The sequence below is a fragment of the Harmonia axyridis genome, chromosome 1 (assembly GCF_914767665.1).
Source record: "Harmonia axyridis chromosome 1, icHarAxyr1.1, whole genome shotgun sequence".
In the NCBI taxonomy this organism is placed as follows: Eukaryota; Metazoa; Arthropoda; class Insecta; order Coleoptera; family Coccinellidae; genus Harmonia; species Harmonia axyridis.
Window position 1 is genome coordinate 29,620,000 of NC_059501.1, and position 22,267 is coordinate 29,642,266.

At 32.9% G+C, this 22,267-nt stretch overlaps 2 protein-coding genes across 10 annotated transcripts in view; one reads left to right on the forward strand and one right to left on the reverse strand.

The window, feature by feature from the left end:
- The first annotated feature begins 14 nt into the window (after positions 1-14).
- On the forward strand, positions 15-14,397 carry LOC123671230. 4 transcript variants are annotated; one of them, XR_006746067.1, is made up of 8 exons: positions 15-239; positions 11,274-11,496; positions 11,967-12,225; positions 12,328-12,536; positions 13,162-13,415; positions 13,499-13,664; positions 13,753-13,896; positions 14,058-14,189. XR_006746067.1 is itself a non-coding variant. In XM_045604969.1 (7 exons), the coding sequence occupies exons 2-7, from the start codon at positions 11,283-11,285 to the stop codon at positions 14,339-14,341; spliced, it is 1,386 nt and encodes a 461-aa protein (XP_045460925.1). In that variant the 5' UTR covers positions 15-268; positions 11,274-11,282; the 3' UTR covers positions 14,342-14,397. The 4 variants fall into 4 exon arrangements, 3 of the variants coding, with proteins under 3 accessions (XP_045460925.1, XP_045460924.1, XP_045460926.1); XM_045604969.1 differs by lacking the exon at positions 13,753-13,896 and having other exon boundaries at positions 15-268; positions 14,058-14,397; XM_045604968.1 differs by lacking the exon at positions 13,753-13,896 and having other exon boundaries at positions 14,058-14,397.
- Positions 14,398-16,783: 2,386 nt separating this feature from the next.
- The window catches only part of LOC123671229 (CLIP-associating protein), a 45,015-nt gene continuing 39,531 nt past the window's right edge, over positions 16,784-22,267 (reverse strand). For all 6 annotated transcript variants that reach the window (XM_045604963.1, XM_045604964.1, XM_045604962.1 and 3 more), the window contains 6 exons: positions 21,186-22,029; positions 19,078-19,278; positions 18,266-18,413; positions 18,023-18,203; positions 17,708-17,911; positions 16,784-17,104 (listed from right to left, as the gene is read on the reverse strand). In XM_045604963.1, the coding sequence (XP_045460919.1) occupies positions 16,901-17,104; positions 17,708-17,911; positions 18,023-18,203; positions 18,266-18,413; positions 19,078-19,278; positions 21,186-22,029 (1,782 nt within the window). In that variant the 3' untranslated portion in view covers positions 16,784-16,900. The remainder of the gene's footprint in view (positions 17,105-17,707; positions 17,912-18,022; positions 18,204-18,265; positions 18,414-19,077; positions 19,279-21,185; positions 22,030-22,267) is intronic.

A 22,267-nucleotide genomic window follows, 5' to 3' on the forward strand; every position in this document is an offset into this window, starting at 1 on the left:
CGACCGATCTAGATTTTGTTCCAGTTGCAATACCGCGTGCTGCAAGAAGTCCCGTAAGGAACTGTAATTCATCAAAGAAATAACGTTAATGCGTAACTATGCTTTCAACTTGAACTTCGCAGTGTTCTTTAATCTCACAATGTTTGTTTGTGTGTCGAAACTAGTTCTGAAAGCAGTATTCTTAGCCCTTTGAAGGGGAGTTTTCCTTCATTTTTTGTGATTTAAGATTAAGTTCTTCGGTGAGTTATTTTGATAACGTCCATTAAAGGTTTATGAAAATTTTCACAATATACATAATATTCTTCTGAAGTTGCCGTAATCACACTTTGCAAATAAAAGTTATTGTAACTTTTTGTTTCTGAATACGACAACATCGTAATCGAAATGTTCGTTAAAAGCTTGTAAAGATTCTGTGAATTAGGTGGTTACCACAACTCCAGAAAAGTTTTATATTTCACGATAAATGAAGACATTTCATCATAGTATTCATATAATAATTTTTTTTAATGCACATTTTCATAGTTAAAATTCGACCTGTGATCGAGATCTCCCATAACGCGATATTGATAAAACTAAATTAAATGCTAATTATATTGCAATTTGGTTTATTAATCAATTCTAAAACATAATAGGTAAACCTTTGGAATTGTTGGGAGAAAAATAGGCCATACCTTCTGTCCAATTTCAATTAAACTTGAAGATGTAAGATGTAAGATGTTTTTGAAATATAAAAAATAATATATTGAAAATATTCATATAAAATAATATTAATAATCATATAAAATATGTAATAAAATTGGAAACGTGTTACATGAATCAAATAACACATTATAGTTATTATAGTATTTTTTAGTTCAAAGTTCTAGTCTTTATATTATCAAATAAGTCACGGATTTCTGCAATTTTTTTTCGGGTTTCGGTTCAAATATCCCGGTTAAAAACAGAGTGGAATTATATTTGTTATAAGATTTTTTTTCATATAAATGAAATAGAAGTGAGGTAGAGGAAAATAAATGAAACACTGTAATATTTAATTTCAACAAAAAAATCTATCAGCTCTTTATTTGTTTCTTTATTTTCAAGATACTCTCTGGAATTATTTATTAAGAAAGAAATAAGACTCCCTTGAATTCTTCTGGTTAGTTTCGGAGATATCCTGGAAAAAACTATAATTTCGCAAAATCGGCTCTTTATTTGTTTCTTTATTTTCAAGATACTCTCTGGAATTATTTATTAAGAAAGAAATAAGACTCCCCTGAATTCTTCTGGTTAGTTTCGGAGATATCCTGGAAAAAAACTATAATTTCGCAAAATAATTAATTATATTATAGGTTTTCCTAATTTCAATCGCTCACGAATTACAAAACTTATATTGTCACATTTTCCACTCTATCAAATGGCAATTTTTGAAACAACGTTTATTTTATTGTTTGAGGATCCGTCGCCTGAATACGCCTAGTCAAGTTCTAGCAAGCATGCTTTATATGAGTGTAATCGCACCACTCAACGCTATGATAATAGTATATTATTCAACGAGCGGTAATGTAAGTCATAACTCACGCAGATGATGTTTGCAGCACGAGCCGCAGGCGAGTGCTGTAATTCATCAAGTGAGTTATGACCATTACCGCAAGTTGAATACTATACTTTATCTACGACTATATCAATAAATACTAAGAAAAAATACAGACAGAATAAAGACAGAAGGAACGGGAAATAAACATAATGTGCTCGATCCCGTACAAGAGAGATGGAAACTTAGTGCTACCAATCACAATCGAACTAGCTTCGGCTAGCTCGAATCCAGTACAGAGTGCAGACATAGAAATTTATTGAAAAACCTTAATATTTGCCTATAAAAATGCATTAAAATATACCAAAAAATATTCCCTGTAAACGATGACTTAATGATCTTACTGCTACACTAATCTTGAAAATTTTTTCAAACTCCTTTATATTTTTTCGGGCAATTAATTCTGTATGGTAACATTAGCTGTTTGTCTTTTGGGAATGTATACCTTTATAATATTTCATCTTCACTATATGAATTAATCGTTTTCAGCAAAACATTCACAATAATTAGATATCAACCTAATTTGAAAACGTCAAAAGTGACATTTCCTCTGACATTCCTCCCCTCAATAACAATAATGGAATGTTCCCTTTCGAATAGAAGCAGAGAAGTATAGAAGCACAGATCCATATTTTCTGATTTATAATAGTGAGTTATAGTAGTGAGTTATTATAAATCACGCTGTTTGTTAATAGATACTATTAATTGCTCAAAAGCAGTTGAATAATGAGTTTATAATTCAATAGGAGTAGATAAAGAAATTTATAATAAATATTCATATGAAGATGTATTTGAAAAAAATCCCACATCAGACAATTAGTTTCGAAACAATATCTAATAATAGACCTATTTAAAGCTCAAAATCATAAGATAGAAAATTGAAATATGGTCGGATAGAAGATTTTTACGAGTAATGAATTGAATATACAGGGTGTTTCCTAAACATGCGGCAAAAATTCAGGGGGTTGTTCCTTGGACTATTTTAAGCATGTTTTGTCCTTGGATGATTAAACACGGTTTTCATTTGAATTCGTTTTGTGATGTATTAGCAATTTTTAGTCAAAAAACGCCCCCTAGCAGTAGAGGTATGAACTTCAAAACAATTTCCAGTGTGTTCTCTTGTACACTTTAGTAGTAAAATTTTTCACCGCAAGTCTCTACGATGAGTGGATCCTGAGATATAGCCGCTTACCTGGCTTATTTGCCCACCCTGTACATATACAGACAGACAAATTCTTACTCTTTTCTTTTCACCCACGAATTACGAATTTGTGAAATGTGCAAACGCATGGAGTAATTTCACTTTATACAGGGTGTTTCCTAAACATGCGGCAAAAATTCAGGGGGTTGTTCCTTGGACTATTCTAAGAATATTTTGTCCTTGGATGATTTTTGAAAAACCTCTTTGTTTCGAAGATACAGGGCGAACAACATTTTTCATATTTTTAAAATTAATAATAGTTTAAATAAAAATGCGTACCGCACTGTGTTTACTAAGTAGGTACAATTTATTTTTAAATTTGTTTAACAACATTCCAATTACTAAAAACGGCCAGTTTTTTGACTAAAAATTGCTAATACATCACAAAACGAATTCAAATGAAAACCGTGTTTAATCTGTATTCCTTTACCATCTGCACTTATCAATTTTTAGTCAAAAAACTGGCCGTTTTTAGTAATTGGAATGTTGTTAAACAAATTTAAAAATAAATTGTACCTACTTAGTAAACACAGTGCGGTACGCATTTTTATTTAAACTATTATTAATTTTAAAAATATGAAAAATGTTGTTCGCCCTGTATCTTCGAAACAAAGAGGTTTTTCAAAAATCATCCAAGGACAAAATATTCTTAGAATAGTCCAAGGAACAACCCCCTGAATTTTTGCCGCATGTTTAGGAAACACCCTGTATAAAGTGAAATTACTCCATGCGTTTGCACATTTCACAAATTCGTAATTCGTGGGTGAAAAGAAAAGAGTAAGAATTTGTCTGTCTGTATATGTACAGGGTGGGCAAATAAGCCAGGTAAGCGGCTATATCTCAGGATCCACTCATCGTAGAGACTTGCGGTGAAAAATTTTACTACTAAAGTGTACAAGAGAACACACTGGAAATTGTTTTGAAGTTCATACCTCTACTGCTAGGGGGCGTAATAGCTACCGTCGAGTAGAAAAATGAATTTTACTCGAAAATGTTTCATATGAAGTTGAAGAAAAAATATCATCACTGTAATCCTTGGAAAATTCTCTATCTTTTTGAATTGTCACTTTTGATTTTACGACATCAAATAAGGGTAGGTGAAAGGGAGAAATCTGACTGATTGAAACGCCTGTAACTTCAGTTTGGCCCAACATTTTTGAGCAAATTAGATCTCGTTTGAAAGATAATATCTTGTTGATTGAGGACAAAATATACTCATGATTAATTTGTTTTTTGCTGCTTTCGATAGGGGGCGCTTAGTCAGAAGTTCATTGTTTTGTTCATTTTACTGTGAAATTTCAAATGTAAAGATGGAATTTTTTTAACAGAAACAGAAATTCCATCAAATTTGCATGAAAACACCTGAAGGTCGCAAATCTATAATTTCATGCGTTCTGAAGTTATGGCCGAAAGAAGATATTCTCCAACTGATGCACTGCGAAAAATCAAATTGTGTTTTAAGTTCTGACAGAAACAGAAACCCCATAAAATTTGTATGAAAAAACCAAAAGATCGCAAAGCGCTAGCTTCAGGCGTTCTGGAGTTATGGACGAAAAAAGATATTTTTCAACTGATGCACTGAAAAACTAAATTGTGTCTTCTTTCGGCCATAATTCCAGAACGCCTGAAGCTATCGCTTTGCGACCTTTTGGTTTTTTCATATGAACCTCTTTTCAAATGTTTTCTGATTTTGCATGGGGGCCGAGATATTAATGGTGGTACCTTTCAAAATTGACACACTGTATGTATAGATAACCGAAATGAATTGAAAAATAAACTAACAGGATTTCCATGGTTGGAAAGGTTTCTGTGCATTTGGAAAATAGCGGTTCTTAATATTGTAAGAGTTGCTCTAATTTCGTCGAAATAGTATACCTAGTAAGAAATACAGTTACTTCGTGTTCACGACGTCTACGCAGTTCGCGAAGACAAAAGAACTGTAATTAAAATAGAAAGTCCCTTCCGTTCATATCTGAACCCGAACATTCTTTGTCTTATTATACTCTGCATTGTTAAATGTTTATTCAATCGAAACGAAGGTTTTGCAGAATAACTTATGATTTATTGTACCAATTTACTCTCGAAAATGCGGAATTCGTCTTAAGGGTGTACCTATCGGGTGTCCCAAATTCGTTGTCTAGTGAAGGATTCTCTTTAAGTAAGAATAAAATGAATGGCACATTTCGGGAATCGATTTTTGGGAGAATTAATTTGGTGAAAACCGCAACCTCATGTATTCAAATGTTTTCAAACATTGAGAGAAAATTGGAAAATGACGTGAAATGAAATATAACATTCTACAGGCATTTTTTCAGTAGAATACATTGATGTAGTCATTAGTTTTTTATTGCAATTAGTTTTGAAGTTAAAAAACAAACTTTGTTTGTTTTTATAAATGTAAATCATGTGAATTTCTGTAACAAATAAAATTGTTTTTTTTTCCTTTTCAAAAATATATAACATGATAAATAAAATTTTTTTCTACATTCATGCAAAAAGCAAAACTTTATTGAACTATATTTAGTGGAAAAAGAAGTTCTTTATTGCACTAGTGCAATAAAGTTTTTATTGAACTCATCTGTCATTCTACTTCAACGTGCTGTCACCAATTGTTCATTCACTTTCAACATTGAGGGTAAAAATAAAGTTTGAGTTAAATTGTTCGTAACGTTTTAGTACCTGTTTTAATGCAAATCGATATTAATAATAAAGTATTCAAGTTGCGCTTTTCATTTTCCTACACCTAGTGCCGCACCTCAATAAATCATTTTTTGCTTTTTGCATGAACGCAGAAAAAATGTTGTATGCAACTCGTGCAAAAATTGTTTATTGCACTCGACGTGAAATTGTCCGACGAGGCCGTGTTGTCCAACTCGGCCGAGTCAGCTTGAGTTTCCAACTCGGCCGAGTTGGACAACACGGCCTCGTCGGACAATTTCACGTCGAGTGCAATAAACAATTTTTGCACGAGTTGCATACAACATTTTTTCTGCGTTCATGCAAAAAGCAAAAAATGATTTATTGAGGTGCGGCACTAGGTGTAGGAAAATGAAAAGCGCAACTTGAATACTTTATTATTAATCGAATTCTGATCTTGGCGCCAAACCGATAAGTACGGTCGTGTCAAGAAAGCGATAATTAGTGGAAAAGTGAGTGAATTTGAAAAGACTTGTGTGGAGAAGTGAGAGAAAGCTGGAATTCTCAGGTGGTGATAAAGGCAGTTGATGAGATATTTCATAGTAAGAATATAAAGAAGGAAAATATAGACTTAAAAGATTGAGGTTAAAATAAACTAAACAATAACAGAGATTGAAATCATAGGTTTTCTGCAACTGAAGCGCTAGCGAGAGTATCGGGTCGGGACCTGAATCGAGTAGGGGACCGGCGGCGGCGCAACCGTGCTCTCGACGCACAGAGGTAGCGGAACGAGATTTGTGAATTCTGAAGAGAGTGTTGTAACTCGACATCTCTAATGAACAAGGGCGATTACAAAAGAAGTAGAAGTGAAGAAGAAGAGGAAGATATTTTCGCAAAGTCAAAAAAGGTAATAAGGTCACCCAACATCAAAAATAAGGGAAAAGATATGGAAGTCGAGAGTTTGAAGGCAATGTTTGAGAATATGATGGAGCAGATGAAGTTGGAGATGCGAAGAAATACGGAGGAAGTAAAATTAGAGATGAATAAATTGAGGAAGGAAATGCAGGTTAGGGAAAGTCAGTGGGAAAATGAAAAGAGAGAACTAGAAAGTAGAATAAGGAATTTGGAGGATAAAGTAGACCGAGAAGAAAGACTGAAAAGGAAGAATAATATAGTTGTGAAAAAATTAAAAACAAGTGATGGAAATGAAAGGGAAAAGATCGAAAAATTCATCAATGAGGAGCTGAAGATAAAGGTAAACATAGCTAAGGCATACAAAATAAATCGAGGAAAGGAAAATGAAATGATAGTTGCTGAAGTTGAAAGCTGGGAACAGAAACAGAATATAATGAGAAAGAAACAAATGTTAAAGGGAAAAGATATCTTTATTGATAACGATCTGACAGCGAAGGAGAGGAAGATACAAAATCAGATTGTGGAAATAAGCAAGGAGGAGAAGAAAAGAGGGAAGAATGTGAGGGTTGGATACAGAAAATTGTTCATAGAAGAGAAGGTTTTTGTATGGGATGAAAGAGAACAAGGTGTAAAGGAACAAGAAGTTCTGAAGAAATCTGACCTGGGTCAGAGTTCAAAAAACCAATAGGGATAGATAAAGGACGGCTGATTATTAAGATGGAGACAAAGCGAGGAAAGGAATATGAGTATGGGAAAACACAAATGGAAGAAATGAGTAAGGAAACTAGAGAAGTGAGGGAGAGAAAAGGGAGAGATAAATGGAAGTTGGCAACCTGGAATGTGAGAGGTATAAAAGGCAGAGAGGACGAGCTAATACAGGAATTGGAGAGGTATGAGATAAAAATATTAACGGTGACAGAAACAAAGAAGAAAGGAATAGGAGAGCAAGTGATGAGGGGTGATCATTTAATGATTTACGGAGGAGTGAAATATGAACAACATGGAGCGGCAGGCGTGGGATGCATAATTGACAAGAATTGGAGAAAATATGTGGAACACTGGCAGGTATATTCGGAGAGACTATTAAAGGTACGTCTGAGGAGAGAAAAATCCGAGTTGTGGAACATAATAGTAGCATATGGACCAAATGAAGACGCAAAGGTGGAGGATAAGAACAAATTTTGGGAAGAATTGAACATGGTAACAGAGGAATGCAGGGGAAAAATCGTGGTGTGTGGAGATTTTAATAGCAGGGTTGGAATAGGAGGAGGAAGAGATGGGATCGTCGGTAAATATGGAGAAACAAAGAAAACGAACAACGGAGAAAGACTTATAGAGTACTGCAGGATGAATAATATGATAGTTTCGAATACATTCTTTGAGCATAAAGATGTACATAGGTACACAAGGCATGGACATAACGTTGACGATAGATCAATAATAGATTACTTCTTAGTAGAAAGAGATAATAGAAGGGACATCGCAGATGTAAGAGTGCACAGGGGAGCGGAAATAGGAAGTGACCATTATATGCTTGTAGCAAAGATAATGAGTGAAGGACAAGAGAAGGTCGAACATAGGCAACTTAATGAAGGATATGAAAATATAAAAAGCTATAAACTGAGAGAAATGAGTGTAGCAGAAGAATACAGGAAAGATGTAGAAGAGAATATGACTAGGGTGGAAATAGGAGTTGAGGAGGGAGTGGAGGAAGTATGGGGAAGGTTCAAGAATATACTAATGGAATCAGCAAAAAGAGTGTGTGGTAGTGTTAAAATTGGGAGAAACAGAAGGGGCACAGCCTGGTGGAGTGACAACTTGAAGAGACAAATTAAAATGAAGAAAATATTGTGGAAGGAATATCTAAAGAATAGAAATGCATGTAATTATCGGAAATATAAAGAACAAAGGAAGAGAGTTAAGCAAGTAACATTGGAAGAAAAGGAGAAAACATGGAGAGATTTTGGAGAGAGAATGGAGAAAAATTACACGGAAAATAGAAAGCTTTTTTACAGAGTCATGAAAAATATGAGGAAGGGGGAGAAGGTTGACAATACATCGATCAAGTGTAAAAGAAACAGATTGCTTGTGGGAGAGAAGGAAATAATGGAAAGATGGAAGGAACACTTCATTGAATTACTGAAGGGAAATGAAGTCAAAAAAGAAGATACACAAAAAAAAGATAAGAGATGGGAGGACGACGGGGAAGACTTGATAAGCATTGAAGAGGTTAAGGTAGCTCTCAGAAGAGTCAAGAATGGAAAAGCTGCAGGATACGATAGAATTACACCGGAAATGATGAAGAACATGGGAGAAAAAGGTATAAATGTATTCAGGGAAATATGTCAGAAAGCATGGAATTCGAAAGAAATACCACAAGATTGGAAAATGGCGATGATAGTACCAGCTTACAAGAATGGGGACAGAAAGAAATGTGATAATTATAGAGGTATAAACTTGCTATGTACAGCTCTCAAAGTATACGAAGCGATATTGGAGAGTAGACTAAAAATAAGCACAGAGGACACACTAGATAAAGCTCAGAGTGGGTTTATGAGAGGGAAAAGTGTACAAGAACACATTTTCACTCTGAAACAGACCATTCATAAGATGAAAAGAAGTGGAAGAAAGGCTTATTTTGTATTTATAGATCTGGTGAAAGCTTTTGACAGGGTTAGTAGATCGAAAATGTGGGATATATTGAAAACAAGAGGGATAAACAGAAATTTGGTGGAGTCTATTAAAAGTGTTTATTGTGAAAGCTTGAACTGTGTTATTGTCAGAAATATGAAGTCGGAGTTATTTGAGACAAAGGAGGGACTGAGGCAGGGTGGAGTGCTGAGTCCGACATTGTTTATACTGTTTTTGGATGAGATAATCAGAGAAGCAAAGGAGAGAACAGAGAAGCTTACAATTGGTTTTAAAAACTTAAGAAGAGTTGTAATATCAGAATGTGCCTTTGCGGATGACATCGTATTGATGGCGGGAACAAGGAGGAGTATACAGGGAAATTTGGATATATGGAATGGAATACTGAGAAAATATGGGATGGAAATAAATAGAAGAAAGACAAAAGTGATGGAAGTGAACGATGAACGGGAGGATGATTGGAGATTGGAAATAGAGGGAGAGGAAGTTGAAAAGGTGAAATGTTTCAGATATTTAGGAGTGAACATAGAAAATACGGGAAGCCAAGAAAGGGAGATTAACGAGAGAATTGAAAAAGCCGGCAGATTATACCACACAATTAATAGGAAATTCCTAAGAAGAACTGAAGTCGAAGAGAAAACTAAAATGACCGTGTTTAAGTCGATATTCAGACCTGTTCTGTCGTATGGATGTGAAACTTGGAACACAACAAGGAGAATGAGGAGTAAACTACAGGCAGTAGAAATGAAATTTTTGAGAGGAGTGAAGGGGGTTACAAGGATGGACAGAAGGAGAAATGACGTCATAAGAGGTGAATTGGGGATAAAATCATTGGAAAGGTTTGTGGGTGAGAGGCAGTTGGGATGGTGGGGACACTTACATCGTATGGAGGAGGAGAGACCAATCAAACAAATATGGGAGGCAAAAGTCGAGAAAAAGGCAAAAAGGGGGAGACCGCAACAAACATGGGAGGATATGGTAGAGGAGGAAATAAAGAAAAGAGGGAAAAGCGTCAGGGAAGCTGAGATGATGACATCAAATAGGACAGAATGGAAGAAATTCATCAAATTAGAATTATTCTTAAGTTATTGTTAAGTTGGAAAATGTAGATAATGAAACCCATACACCGAAAGGTATCAAATGGGATACAGATTATATATATTATTAAAATCGATTTGCTTTGGAACAGGTTACGTTACGAACAATAAACATAAACATTCACTTTTTGCACTTGTTGCATAAATAACTATATCAAACTATAAAATCAACAATTTCAGTTTAACACGCCAAATCAACCAAGTGCCTATCTATGAAAATCTGTGAACTTCAGATAATTGAAATATTCTAGGGCCACCAAGGTCTCCGGATTTAATACTGTTACATTTCTTCACATATCAACATTTTCGAATTGATAATAGTTGTTCTCTAAATATGACCAGTATGAAATAATCTTACAGTGTTGAATCCGGCGACCTTGGTGACCCTCGAATATTTCAATTATTTGAAGTTCATGTCTTATCATAAATAGGCACATGGTTGATTTGACGTGTTAAACTGAAACTTTTGATGATTTTTATAGTTTAATAAAAAATTTACCCATATATCATGTTATATACAGGGTGATTCACCGCTATGACCTATTAGACGTTAGAATAGTTCCTATTATTCTCTTTACCACTTGTATGTGTACTTCCCGCTAGTTATCTAGAAGTTGTAGAAAGAAGCATGTTAATAGCTATATTAATAGCAGCAGGTGGTCTTCTGGTTAGTCTTTTGTTTTTGAAATTTATCTTAAGGATGTAGCAATTTATTGTTTTTCTCTTCAGTTCTTCACTTCACACGTGCATGTATGCTTTTTTTTTTTGTTTATATTGAGTATTATAGGTTTGTACCTCTACTCTTATTGAAATAATAATAATACTAATAACTTCTTCTTTGATAACTTTTGAAGTATTTATTTCAAGTATAGGGTTTGCTTAACTAACTTATTATAGGTAGAAACGACTGAAATAATAAAAAATATAGGTTCTAATTTGAAAATCTTGAGTTTTGATGAACTTGAGTTGCCAGGTTCATGATCTTGTGATAAACACCCTGTACATTTTTCGTCCAAACTAGGATAAATATTGAACCGATTAATTTTGCCAGTAATATTTATCAAATAAAATTACGTGCGTGTTTATCGCAGTAAATTCCTTTTTTGGTGCAATTTATCCCAACAATAAATCACTGTTCATATTCTAGCCATTCAACTGATTTAAAATATGAATAATCATTTGAATATCTCTTCAATTTCAGTAGCCCAAAATGTGGTATAGTGGAATAGGTTGGCTGGTGAAGACAACCCTATTGAGTGTAGTATTTGCCTCTCAACAACCCAGGCTCCCCGTAGTCAAAAACGAAATAGAATTGGTAGATGTGACATGCAACGCTGATTCCTTCAATGTGACAATAACTCTAAAACACCCTTTCAAAGGAATGCTCTCAGCTAAAGATTTTTCAAGGGAATGCAATTCTTTCGGTGAGATGTGGTACAATGATTGAATGGTTGATGGATTTTCAGTTACCCTTCTGCTAACTTTTAGGGGATTTTTCATAGATATCAAAAGAAGGGTAATAATTGTTAAAAAAAAAAAAATGAAGAATCTGGAGTTGAATGATGTCATAAAGACAATTATAACTTCCTTGCAAGATATGCATGGTTTTTTCAGCTTCCAAGTGGAAAGTTTCAAATCGAGATCAAAAATTTATTTCATCCCAAAAGTAATCACAATGTTTCCACTACCTTCAGTGAACTTGATAGCAAAATGATTGTCCATATGACTTCATATATTTAAATGAAATTTAATTGTAGATAATAATATCTTGTTCACCTAAAATATCTATTATGATTCCCAGAGTTTATAAAACCCTGTCAATATGCTCGTCTTGTAAAGCCATCGCATCGAGCTTGATATTGAATCAATTTGGTTACTTTTTTGCTTCTTTAAGGATCTCTCAAAAAATCAGTAAGATTAAGCTTACCAACTTATGGATGTGGTTTAAGGCTGAGTTCTAAACATGGTCGAAATGGAGAGTTATTGATGCAATACAGTGTTACATTGGCGATACAGCAAGATCGTCATTTGCGTCAAATGGCAGATCAAGAAATATATGTTTCCTGCCAAATAAATTCAGAAGAATTCTCGTTGAATAGTGAGACAATGATGAATGAATTAGAAAGCGATTTGACTGATGTAGCAAGTAAAAGGTAAGGTCCGGCTATTTTTAACCATCCATAACATTAAACAACTCTTTTAAATATCTGCAAGTTAAAATTCATGTTGAGAATCATAAATCAATAATATTTCAGGAGTGGTAGAATGAAACAAGATAAGGTTTGGAATTCTCAAATGAAAAATACTGATAACACGAAAAATACTAGATATTATAAATCAGTAAAAGAAGCTAAAGCATGGATGGAGATAATCCCAGGAGAACAAGAAAATGAGAATGCTTCACAAAATGATAAACTTCGTGTTGGAGAAGCGGCTAAACTTATCGTTAAATCTACTTTGCCAGGTAGGAGGATAACGATAAATTAAATATTAAAAAAAATGATATTTTAGCAATGTTGTCTCACATGAAAAACGACACCATAACATTTGCAAGATGTTTGAAAAAAAATTATGTGTTTATCGATTCCTTGGCTGATTACACTCCTGTACAGTTTGGGTAAAATTGGTCGCCTATGGAGCAATCTCTAAATCACTTTGAAAATATGACATGAAATCATTTTTTGAATGTGAATTATATTTTTTCCTCTCAAGGATCGATTTTGTTTAATTCCAATGTACTTGTGGAAATCGTCCAATTTCATTGTTCTATTTCCTTTTAAACAGTACTATGGATGAACCGATAGGTTCATCTTGTATTACGCCTCGTACTACATTGAGGGTATGACACTTGAATAATCCAAACACTAGTCATAATTTCTTCGAGAAATGTCCTACTAATTTGACCATCCTTTCCAGGCTTTCTTGTTGCCTGTTATTAGTTTTAGATCATCTATATATAGCAGATAATTTAGTATGATAGTGTCATTCCTTTTATTGAAATCCTTTTCTATAGCAGTATTATTTGTAGTGAAATACTCAATATTATTTGCCTATGCTTAGTAGTAAACATTATTATTATCATTGAACAGTTGGAATTGGTTGGAAGGTAGTGGATTGCACAGCTCATGATGGGTTAGGAGATTCCTCACAGAAACTATTAGACGATAGAGGATGCCCTATAGATGACCAAATAATGCCGAAGCCCAAGTATGGACCTATTCAAGATAAATTATTTACGAAATATCAAGAGGCAGTAACTGTATTTCCAGCTTTTAAGTTTCCTGATAGGGACAGATTACACATGACATGTATGCTGTTGCTTTGTAGGAATACTTGCAGCCAGGTATATCTTTTGAATTATTACCACATTAAAAAATTGTTTTTTTATTTTATAGGAAATCAATATCAATAATTCAAAAATTTTAGGTTGACTGTAAAAAACAAAAATCTTCAAACAGCAATATTCATCGATCAGGAAAAATAGTTAATGAAGATAACATACTAGATCAAATTAAAATTTTCAATAGTGTGGAAGTACTTGCACCATCTGTCAACGAATATTACAAAACCAAAGAATACCAAGGGCCTATAAGTAAGTTGTTCATGATTATCAAAGCCACTTTTGTACATTAATGGTGATGTTCTCTTATATTGTTGTTCCTTTGTATATTTGTACATAGTCTATTTACAGAATAGTTCCTATTCTTCTCTTTACCACTTGTATGTGTACTTCCCGCTAGTTATCTAGAAGTTGTAGAATGAAGCATGTTGATAGAAACATTTTTGGTGAAGAATTGAGGAATAAATATAGCAGTTTCTGAGAGGCAAGTACCTACAGACATCTCTTTCAGACATCTACTATTTCATTAGGGGCATGTGGCAGTGGTAGATCTTATTTCTAAAAAATTTTGAAGCTCCATTTTTTTTTGAGAATCGGAGCTATAATTAGTATAATAATTACTAAAAATCTTATCCTCGATTCTAGGTTCTCCTTTTGAGGGAATATCTCAAGATGATACACTATGTATATCCTATCACAAAGTTGCTACAGCATTCTGTATTCTTGGAATACTATTTTTGATAGCTATATTAATAGCAGCAGGTGGTTTCTTGAGAGCCAGAAGATCTGGGAATACGTTGTCAGTTTATACTAGAAGTATATTCTCAAGCAGTAGTGCAACTGGTTCATCCCACTTTAGTAGCAAATTACTACATGATCACACATCCTTTGGATTTTCCACTGGTGGATTGCAATATGGGAGAATTTGAAAGACTTGATTTTATTTTTGTATATTATAAATTTAATAAATTTGTTCCTTTTTTTTATATTCTGATGGTATTTGATTTTTCCTGCACCCGTAAAATTTAAATCTGCCTAGAGTATTATTTTCTAAGTTCGAAAGGCGGCATTGTATTTTAGGTGTCAATTGAGGCAGGCATGGGTAGATTATTTGTTAGTATGGTAGGTTGCAAAAGTGGTAACAAAACCATTTTTCTAAAGATTTTGAAAAGGTATTTCCTAAGAGTATACCTTATGCCACACCACATGGATGCTCGTGATATTCAAACTGAGATATTTTGTTCCTGAAAGACTATTCGAAATTTTGAACAAAAAACCTTTACTTCTCACTTTTCTTTCCTGTTTTTCATAATTCAAGCCGAAGACTCCTTCTTTCTAATCTGTTAGTTTCAAAGTACTACTTTTAGTTTAAGTTGGTTACATCTGCATTGATAGACCTGTAAGTGTGGGTCTAGATTGCTGCCGCTATATTTCTATTTATCTCGGCTCAAGCATTCAGAATAAAAATATTTCAATACGTAATGGCACAACAGAGAGATTTTTTTCAAAATTGAATATCACCATAATTTTTTACATATTTAAATGTAAGAAACAAATTGATATGAAAACTTAGTATCAGGATTGAGTATCATCAAATATGTTGTGTGAATTTGATTATTCACAACCAACGATAACTAACTTGGACAACATAAACAGTTAGAAACAACATTATTATTTTAAAGTGTACTTTATTAAAATCACATGAGATTTCTCACTGTAATCATGAACGAAAGCAAGTATTATACATTATTAATTTTATAAATAATTTAAAACAAATTGTTATGTACAACCTAAAAATGTTAAAAAGTATAGCACATTGTATAGCTTCATATTATTTGGCATACAAAATATTTTTTGCTTACGGTTCATTAAAAGTTATCACATATAATAAACAAAACTAGTCTAATTCTTAATCTGATAAGACTTGATATAACAAATATCAAATGAGTTACAAAAACACTGGGAAATAACATTCATTTACCATATAAAATTATGTAATTTTGTTTCACATTCACATCAAAAATATATCCCCAACATATTACAGACAACTTAAATAAGATTCAAGGCAAAAAGCTTGAAGTGCAGTATATTAAAAAGGAGGCCTTGGCTAATGGCGAGGATATACTTCATATTATTTATTAATTTTCTTTTTGAGAATAAAGTCTTATGCTATAAATATTTGGATCACCCTACTACAACATTCACTTCACCTTAATCTATGAAGAGTTCATACCATTCAACAGATCTACAATCAACAGGCAAAATATCAAACTGAGCATGATCAACTAATGAACTCAAAAATATTTACAATTTCCATGGTGTTTATGAATGAAATTTAGTAAATTGTTTCCTCATTGACAATGTCTTGTTTATAAGGATATATATGTATATACAAATGTTATACATAGTTAATAGTTATAATATTCAACTTGGATAAAGTATATTACTACCATTTAAGAAATGAAAAAACCAATTAACAAATGTATAAAAATTTAATAATACAATATTTAATAAACTAGAAAATATTTCAGAATGCCAACAAACATTTGCAGTTACATAACAAGAAGCGCTTTCTACTTTCCCTTTCAAACCCTAAATTCAGTTTCTGTCTCTTTTTACATTTGTTCATTACTACAAAGTTTGAATAATTTTTGTAAATGATACACTCACACTAAGTATTGTAGCTTTGTTGAATTAACTGAATCACTCAAACAATTTATGACTTTAATGAAGTTAAATAAAAGTAAGCAAAAGCAATCTTATCGAAATACATTCTAACTAGTCTTATAAAAAATTTAAAACTTTCAACAAAATAAAAAATACAATTTTCATTCTAATGAATGAAAATATGAAATTTGGGACCATTATGATTTTATTCCTGACTAGAAGAAGCAAGAACCTTCCCAACCATAAAAAAATATTTCCTCAAAAAAAAAAAAAAAAATTATATGCATCAGCACAAATGAATTGAGGTTTACTACAATGGAAAAGTGATATGTACAAATCTAGAGCTTTTATGAAGTATTCATTGCAGAATTTAGTTCTTGTGTTATTTCCTATGTGGAAAGTGAACTGTACTTATTTAATGAGTTTGAATTTTTTACCACTTCATAATGGAAAATTTTTGGGAGTATTTCTTCAATAAATAATAATTGTGAAACAAATTATCACTTCACATAATAAGAAATAGTCAGATGCTGTCACCAGGTTTTTCTACCAAAGAAATATAAAAATATTTGATATTCATACATGATTATCACAAATATCATATTTCTTAGTATAAATAAAAATTGAAAATTTTGTGTAGCATATTCTAGCTCATGAGAGGTTAAATTTCAGTGCTGATATTTTTAAAAGAATTACTATATCAGTTATTTGTATAAAATATATTTGATTTTCAAAAAAGTTTATACTTAAAAATCAAGCCACGAATCGTAAAAAATGTACATGTTTCTCTATATTGCTTCACAATCTACTTACGACAGGGACTAGCTAGTTGCAGTGTTTTTGGGGCTGGTGGGTACTGATGTATTTTGCTCTACTCTGTCAATATATAAGTGCAGTAACTTCACTTTACTAGCACTCAGTTTACTGATGTATTCCTCCAATCTTTCTTCTCCTACAGCTTTATAAATTGCTACCATACAAAAGATGGAGCTTTTTCTAACTGGACTCTCAACGTGATCTGTCCCCTAAGAATTAATACAAATGCAATGAGTAAGTATGCTTTTATAGAGTATCAAATAGCAAATAACAGATGAAAAATAGTCAAATGTATCATTTATGCAAACCAAAAATTAATTAGGTGTACATGTCATTTATGTAAATGCAGATAACCTCATATTTTCTTGATGAAAAACTTTCAAAATCTCCAGTAGAATGGACCAAGTAAAAACACTTTTGGCGTACTTTTATTTGCTATTTGTTATTCAATGCTACATATATGCACAATAAGAATATAAGTAATTAAGTGAAATTTCATGATAAGGACACACCTTTCCAACCATTTTAGAAATTTTCTGGAATTGATAGCAGAATAATAATAATAATGGAGTTTATTTCGTTGAATAAACGAGCAAACCTAACCTAGGTTAGAATGGACTGTAACATTGAAGAGAAATAAAAATGCTTAGAATTGTATTTGAACTTATACTGAAACTAGTTTAAGCAATTAATTGCTTTAAAAATTAATATGCTTAGCCCAATTATTAATCCAATTGGGAATAATTAAAAGTTATGATGGAATATGAATAAATTAATCTAATAAACTAATTTTAGATCTGGTTAGAACTCACTTTTATTAAGCCTGGCATGATTTGCTCAAGGTACTCATCTTTCAGTTCATGTGGGTTGGATTCTACCAACTTTGTTAGCATTTTTATTGCACCCAACACTGACGGATATGGACTTGTGAGAATAATTGGTGCTAATGTACTAACAACTACATTGAAAGGGCAAACACTCATCGCCGCTGCTGTTATCTCAGCCATTTTGACAACCTATAAAGATAAAAAACAAAAATTTAAAAATTCAATATTGAGTGAATACAAAATTTAGACAGAAAATTTTTTAATTGAAATTGACTTGAGTTATTTTATATATACACATACCTCTCTTTTTTCATGACAATTCGCCTCCAATACTCTCAATGTTAACAATTCAACAAAATTCCTCCAATATTCTCTTAAATCTTCACATTTGAATATGGCAGTTAGAATTTGTAACACTACTACTTGAGTTGTATGATTATTCTTCTCATTCAAGTGATCCAAAAATATCTTCAGTAATTTTCTGTAATCATAAAAATCTGGGTAGTTAAAAAAAAAACAAAAAAAATTAATTAAAGAACTTACTTGAAATTCAATTTTATACTCTCCGTTTGGCCTTTTTGTATTAAATCTATTAATTGTTCCATCAGTTCTCTTTTTTCAAAGGCAGGAGTAGGATTACCGATAGTACAAATCTCTATGATACTCTTTACAATATCGGTGCAAGGGATTCCTAGTAAATAGAAAATTCTTCTAGTTGAATAAAAATACATATGGTCCACTTATTTCAGCAATGGCACGACGTCATGGATTGCGAATTAGAGATGACAACTGTAGCCAACTTGAAAACGCATACAAAGCCAGGCAATTTCTAATGTTTGTTCTGTCAATCCTTTGATATGCTGCCGAGGCACTCATTGTGTAATTTATCTGCCAGACTCATAGATTTGCACAAAAAGTTTTTTTAGAACTTGAATGAATCATAATTAATCTTTCAGTATGCAATGAAAGGTCCCGAATAAAATATCAAAATTTGTTTTGTAAGAAGTAAAAGGATTTTGAATGATATTTTTCCATGATTGCTGACGTCATGCCATTGCTAAAATAAATAGAGTTATATTATTACAAATGATAGGATAGTTCATTTCCTCTTCAGTTATTAATAAAAATATTGATATTCGTAATTTTTTGTGGGAACATTGGATAATTGAGTTTTTAACTCCAATTGACAAACTTTCTTCAACAGAATTTTCCCATTAAGGATAATAAAAATTCAAGTTATGACACTGTTCTGCTTTTTTCATGACACCAAATTGAAATTGCATTTTTTCAATATTTATCAACGCCAGATTATTTTGTTCATAATTGTTGTTAAACAAGATTCGATAGTTCCTTACCCAAACTTCTGAAACCATTCGATTCTGTTTTGGAAAAACCATTCACATTACAATATGGCAAAGAATGAGATCCAGACTTCAAAGTCAAATCTTCCATTTTTTCTTCCAGTGCAACAATTTCAGCTTTTTCATTTCCCAATGACATCTGTGATATACCAGAGTCTTGTGAAGTTGTGTCCCTATCTCTATCTAGCTTTGTACCTAATGAAGAAAAATGAATGTTACAAGTAATTCACATAAAATTATGAGTGACATTAAAAAACTGTATCTTTCTAACTTGAATTTATCAATTTGAAAAAATTGAATTAAAAATAATTAGGTCTGGTGATATGAGTAATGAAAAAGAATGTTTTACTTTATGAGAACGAGAGGAATTTATGGTTCGAATTAATGTACAATTTTCGGGCTCACCCTGTATACAGGGTGTCCCATAAGTGGCACGTCACAGTGACACCGGAGGTAGGTCAGCTAAAGAGGGACCTAACCAGCCTAACATGACCCCAGTAAAAGTTGCATGGTTTTCGAGTTATTACCAAATTACGTTTTTTAGTGAATTTTCACCTTTTTTAACATTGTCAGGGTCAGAATTCTGCTGGAAAGCTCTCGAAGCTTATTTGTTTTTGTTGTAATGGAATCTTAAATAGTTATTTAAGATGACATGAGTATGATTCTGTCAAAAAGTTATGTGGATTTCCGTAAATTAATGGATAAATCTTGATTTCAATTGCTAGCAAAACGAGAACTTCGACTTTGGACACCTGCTGTGAAAAAAAAATCCTTGAAACAAAACGAGCAAGTAACATCAAAAAATTGGGCATTTTAGATAGATTTAGAAATGGTACAATACACGAATCTTATGCCCATAAAACTAGGTATTTTCATCATTTTACCGATGCCCTACTTAACTAAGTTGAAACTAGGAACCCCGCTATCAGGTAATTTTGCCGCTTGCTATGACATTACATTTAATACCGGGCTTTGTTATTATTTGTTAAAGTCACAATAGGGAAAAAGATGGATTAGGGGAAGCGAAAAAGGAATATTATTGATATTATTATCCAGCAAGATGGCTGCCCGGCACACTACGCTCGGCGGGTTCGCGAGCACCTCAGCAACACATTCCCCGACAGGTGGATTGGGCGATTAGGACCCATACTGTGGCCACCGCGATCCCCGGATTTGAATCCACTGGATTTTTTTTATTGTGGATGTTTAAAGGACAAAGTGTATGCAAAACCAATAAGAAGCGAGGAAGAATTGCGTGAACGCGTATTCGACGCAGCCCGGACCATATCGGAAATTAGTTTAAGAAAATTGAATCGTAATTTTATAAAACGGTGTCATTTATGCATTAGAGTCCGAGGGAAACAGTTTGAACATTTACTGTAAGTTAGATTTAAGAATTAAATAAATAATCGAAAGTTAAGTCTGTTTTTAATTAATTTACCTTTTTTTCTTCCCCTAATCCATCTTTTTCCCTATTGTGACTTTAACAAATAATAACAAAGCCCGGTATCAAATGTAATGTCATAGCAAGCGGCAAAATTACCTGATAGCGGGGTTCCTAGTTTCAACTTAGTTAAGTAGGGCATCGGTAAAATGATGAAAATACCTAGTTTTATGGGCATAAGATTCGTGTATTGTACCATTTCTAAATCTATCTAAAATGCCCAATTTTTTGATGTTACTAGCTCGTTTTGTTTCAAGGATTTTTTTTTCACAGCAGGTGTCCAAAGTCGAAGTTCTCGTTTTGCTAGCAATTGAAATCAAGATTTATCCATTAATTTACGGAAATCCACATAACTTTTTGACAGAATCATACTCATGTCATCTTAAATAACTATTTAAGATTCCATTACAACAAAAAAAATAAGCTTCGAGAGCTTTCCAGCAGAATTCTGACCCTGACAATGTTAAAAAAGGTGAAAATTCACTAAAAAACGTAATTTGGTAATAACTCGAAAGCCATGCAACTTTTACTGGGGTCATGTTAGGCTGGTTAGGTCCCTCTTTAGCTGACCTACCTCCGGTGTCACTGTGACGTGCCACTTATGGGACACTCTGTATGTATACACAAACTCATTAAAAAAATTATCTTGCAAACTCACCCAAAGTTTCATAACTATAATTTTGTATTTCCGTTGTAGTTTTTCTCAAACTTCGATATATCTCTTCCTGGTCAAAACCATTTCTATTGGGCGGAGTATTTGGAGAAACAGCCTTTGGACTTGCTCCTACTAATGGGCTGCTAGGCTCGCTATTGTTAGAGGCCTTTCTCATATGCGAGTTCACAATGCTTGAAGCTATATCCTGAAGATCTCTAGGTAATTCTGATAGCATCATTGTGACTTGTGATGTATTACAATTCCACATAGCAACTACACAATTTCTAGCAGCAGTTCGTAATTCTGCCGATTTCGAATCTTGTGAGAAAATAATAATTTTCTGCAAGGCTTGCAAGGCATGCGCTTGAAATGAAAATTCGCTAGAATCTATTGAGTTGCAGAGAGTAGTCAAATAATTGAGTACAACTGTTTTAACTTTAGCATTTGGAGTTTGAGTGGAGTCAACAAGAAATCTATACACATTCGAAATCAATAGAGGTATCGGAAAGTTGGACCTGACAATTTCAAGGGTGACCAGGAGTTTACTCTGAACTGAATTCAGTAGTTCTGTTCCTATCTTCAGAAACACTCTCTGAAGCAAGACATAGATCCAATAGTGTAGGTCATTTTTGTATAATTTAATTACTTCATGGAGTGTGTCCAAAAACAAACTTAAACCTTTAGTGTGAGCATCCATAAACATTTTGGTGAATATTTCAGTCAAGTGCTTCAATTCTGCTTGCTTAATAATCTTATCTGAGCTCATGAAGTGCTGCAAAGACATAAGACCATCTTTCCTTTCTTGCCATATTGAACTTGTGCACAATGCTATTATCTCGTTGATGTCCTATGGGAAAAAAAATACGTTTCAGACCAATAATGATAAATATATATTTATTAACGAAAATGCGGCAATTAACATTAAACTGTCATTTTAGATTTCATTCTTCGGAACTAAAAAAGGTGATTATTTATGAATATGAGAAATGCAATTGTATTTTTTTAAATTTATCAAAAAAATCTGACATGATATGACAACCTCTCAATTCATCATATTTTATCATATAATGATACAATGAGGGAAA

Excerpts from the sequence above, each read along its gene's own strand:
- LOC123671230 (XM_045604969.1), top strand. The coding sequence starts at position 11,283 with ATGTGGTATAGTGGAATAGGTTGGCTGGTGAAGACAACCCTATTGAGT. Across the intron at positions 12,537-13,161 it reads CGTTAAATCTACTTTGCCAG|TTGGAATTGGTTGGAAGGTA; the intron begins GTAGGAGGATAA and ends ATCATTGAACAG. Across the intron at positions 13,665-14,057 it reads AGAATACCAAGGGCCTATAA|GTTCTCCTTTTGAGGGAATA; the intron begins GTAAGTTGTTCA and ends CCTCGATTCTAG.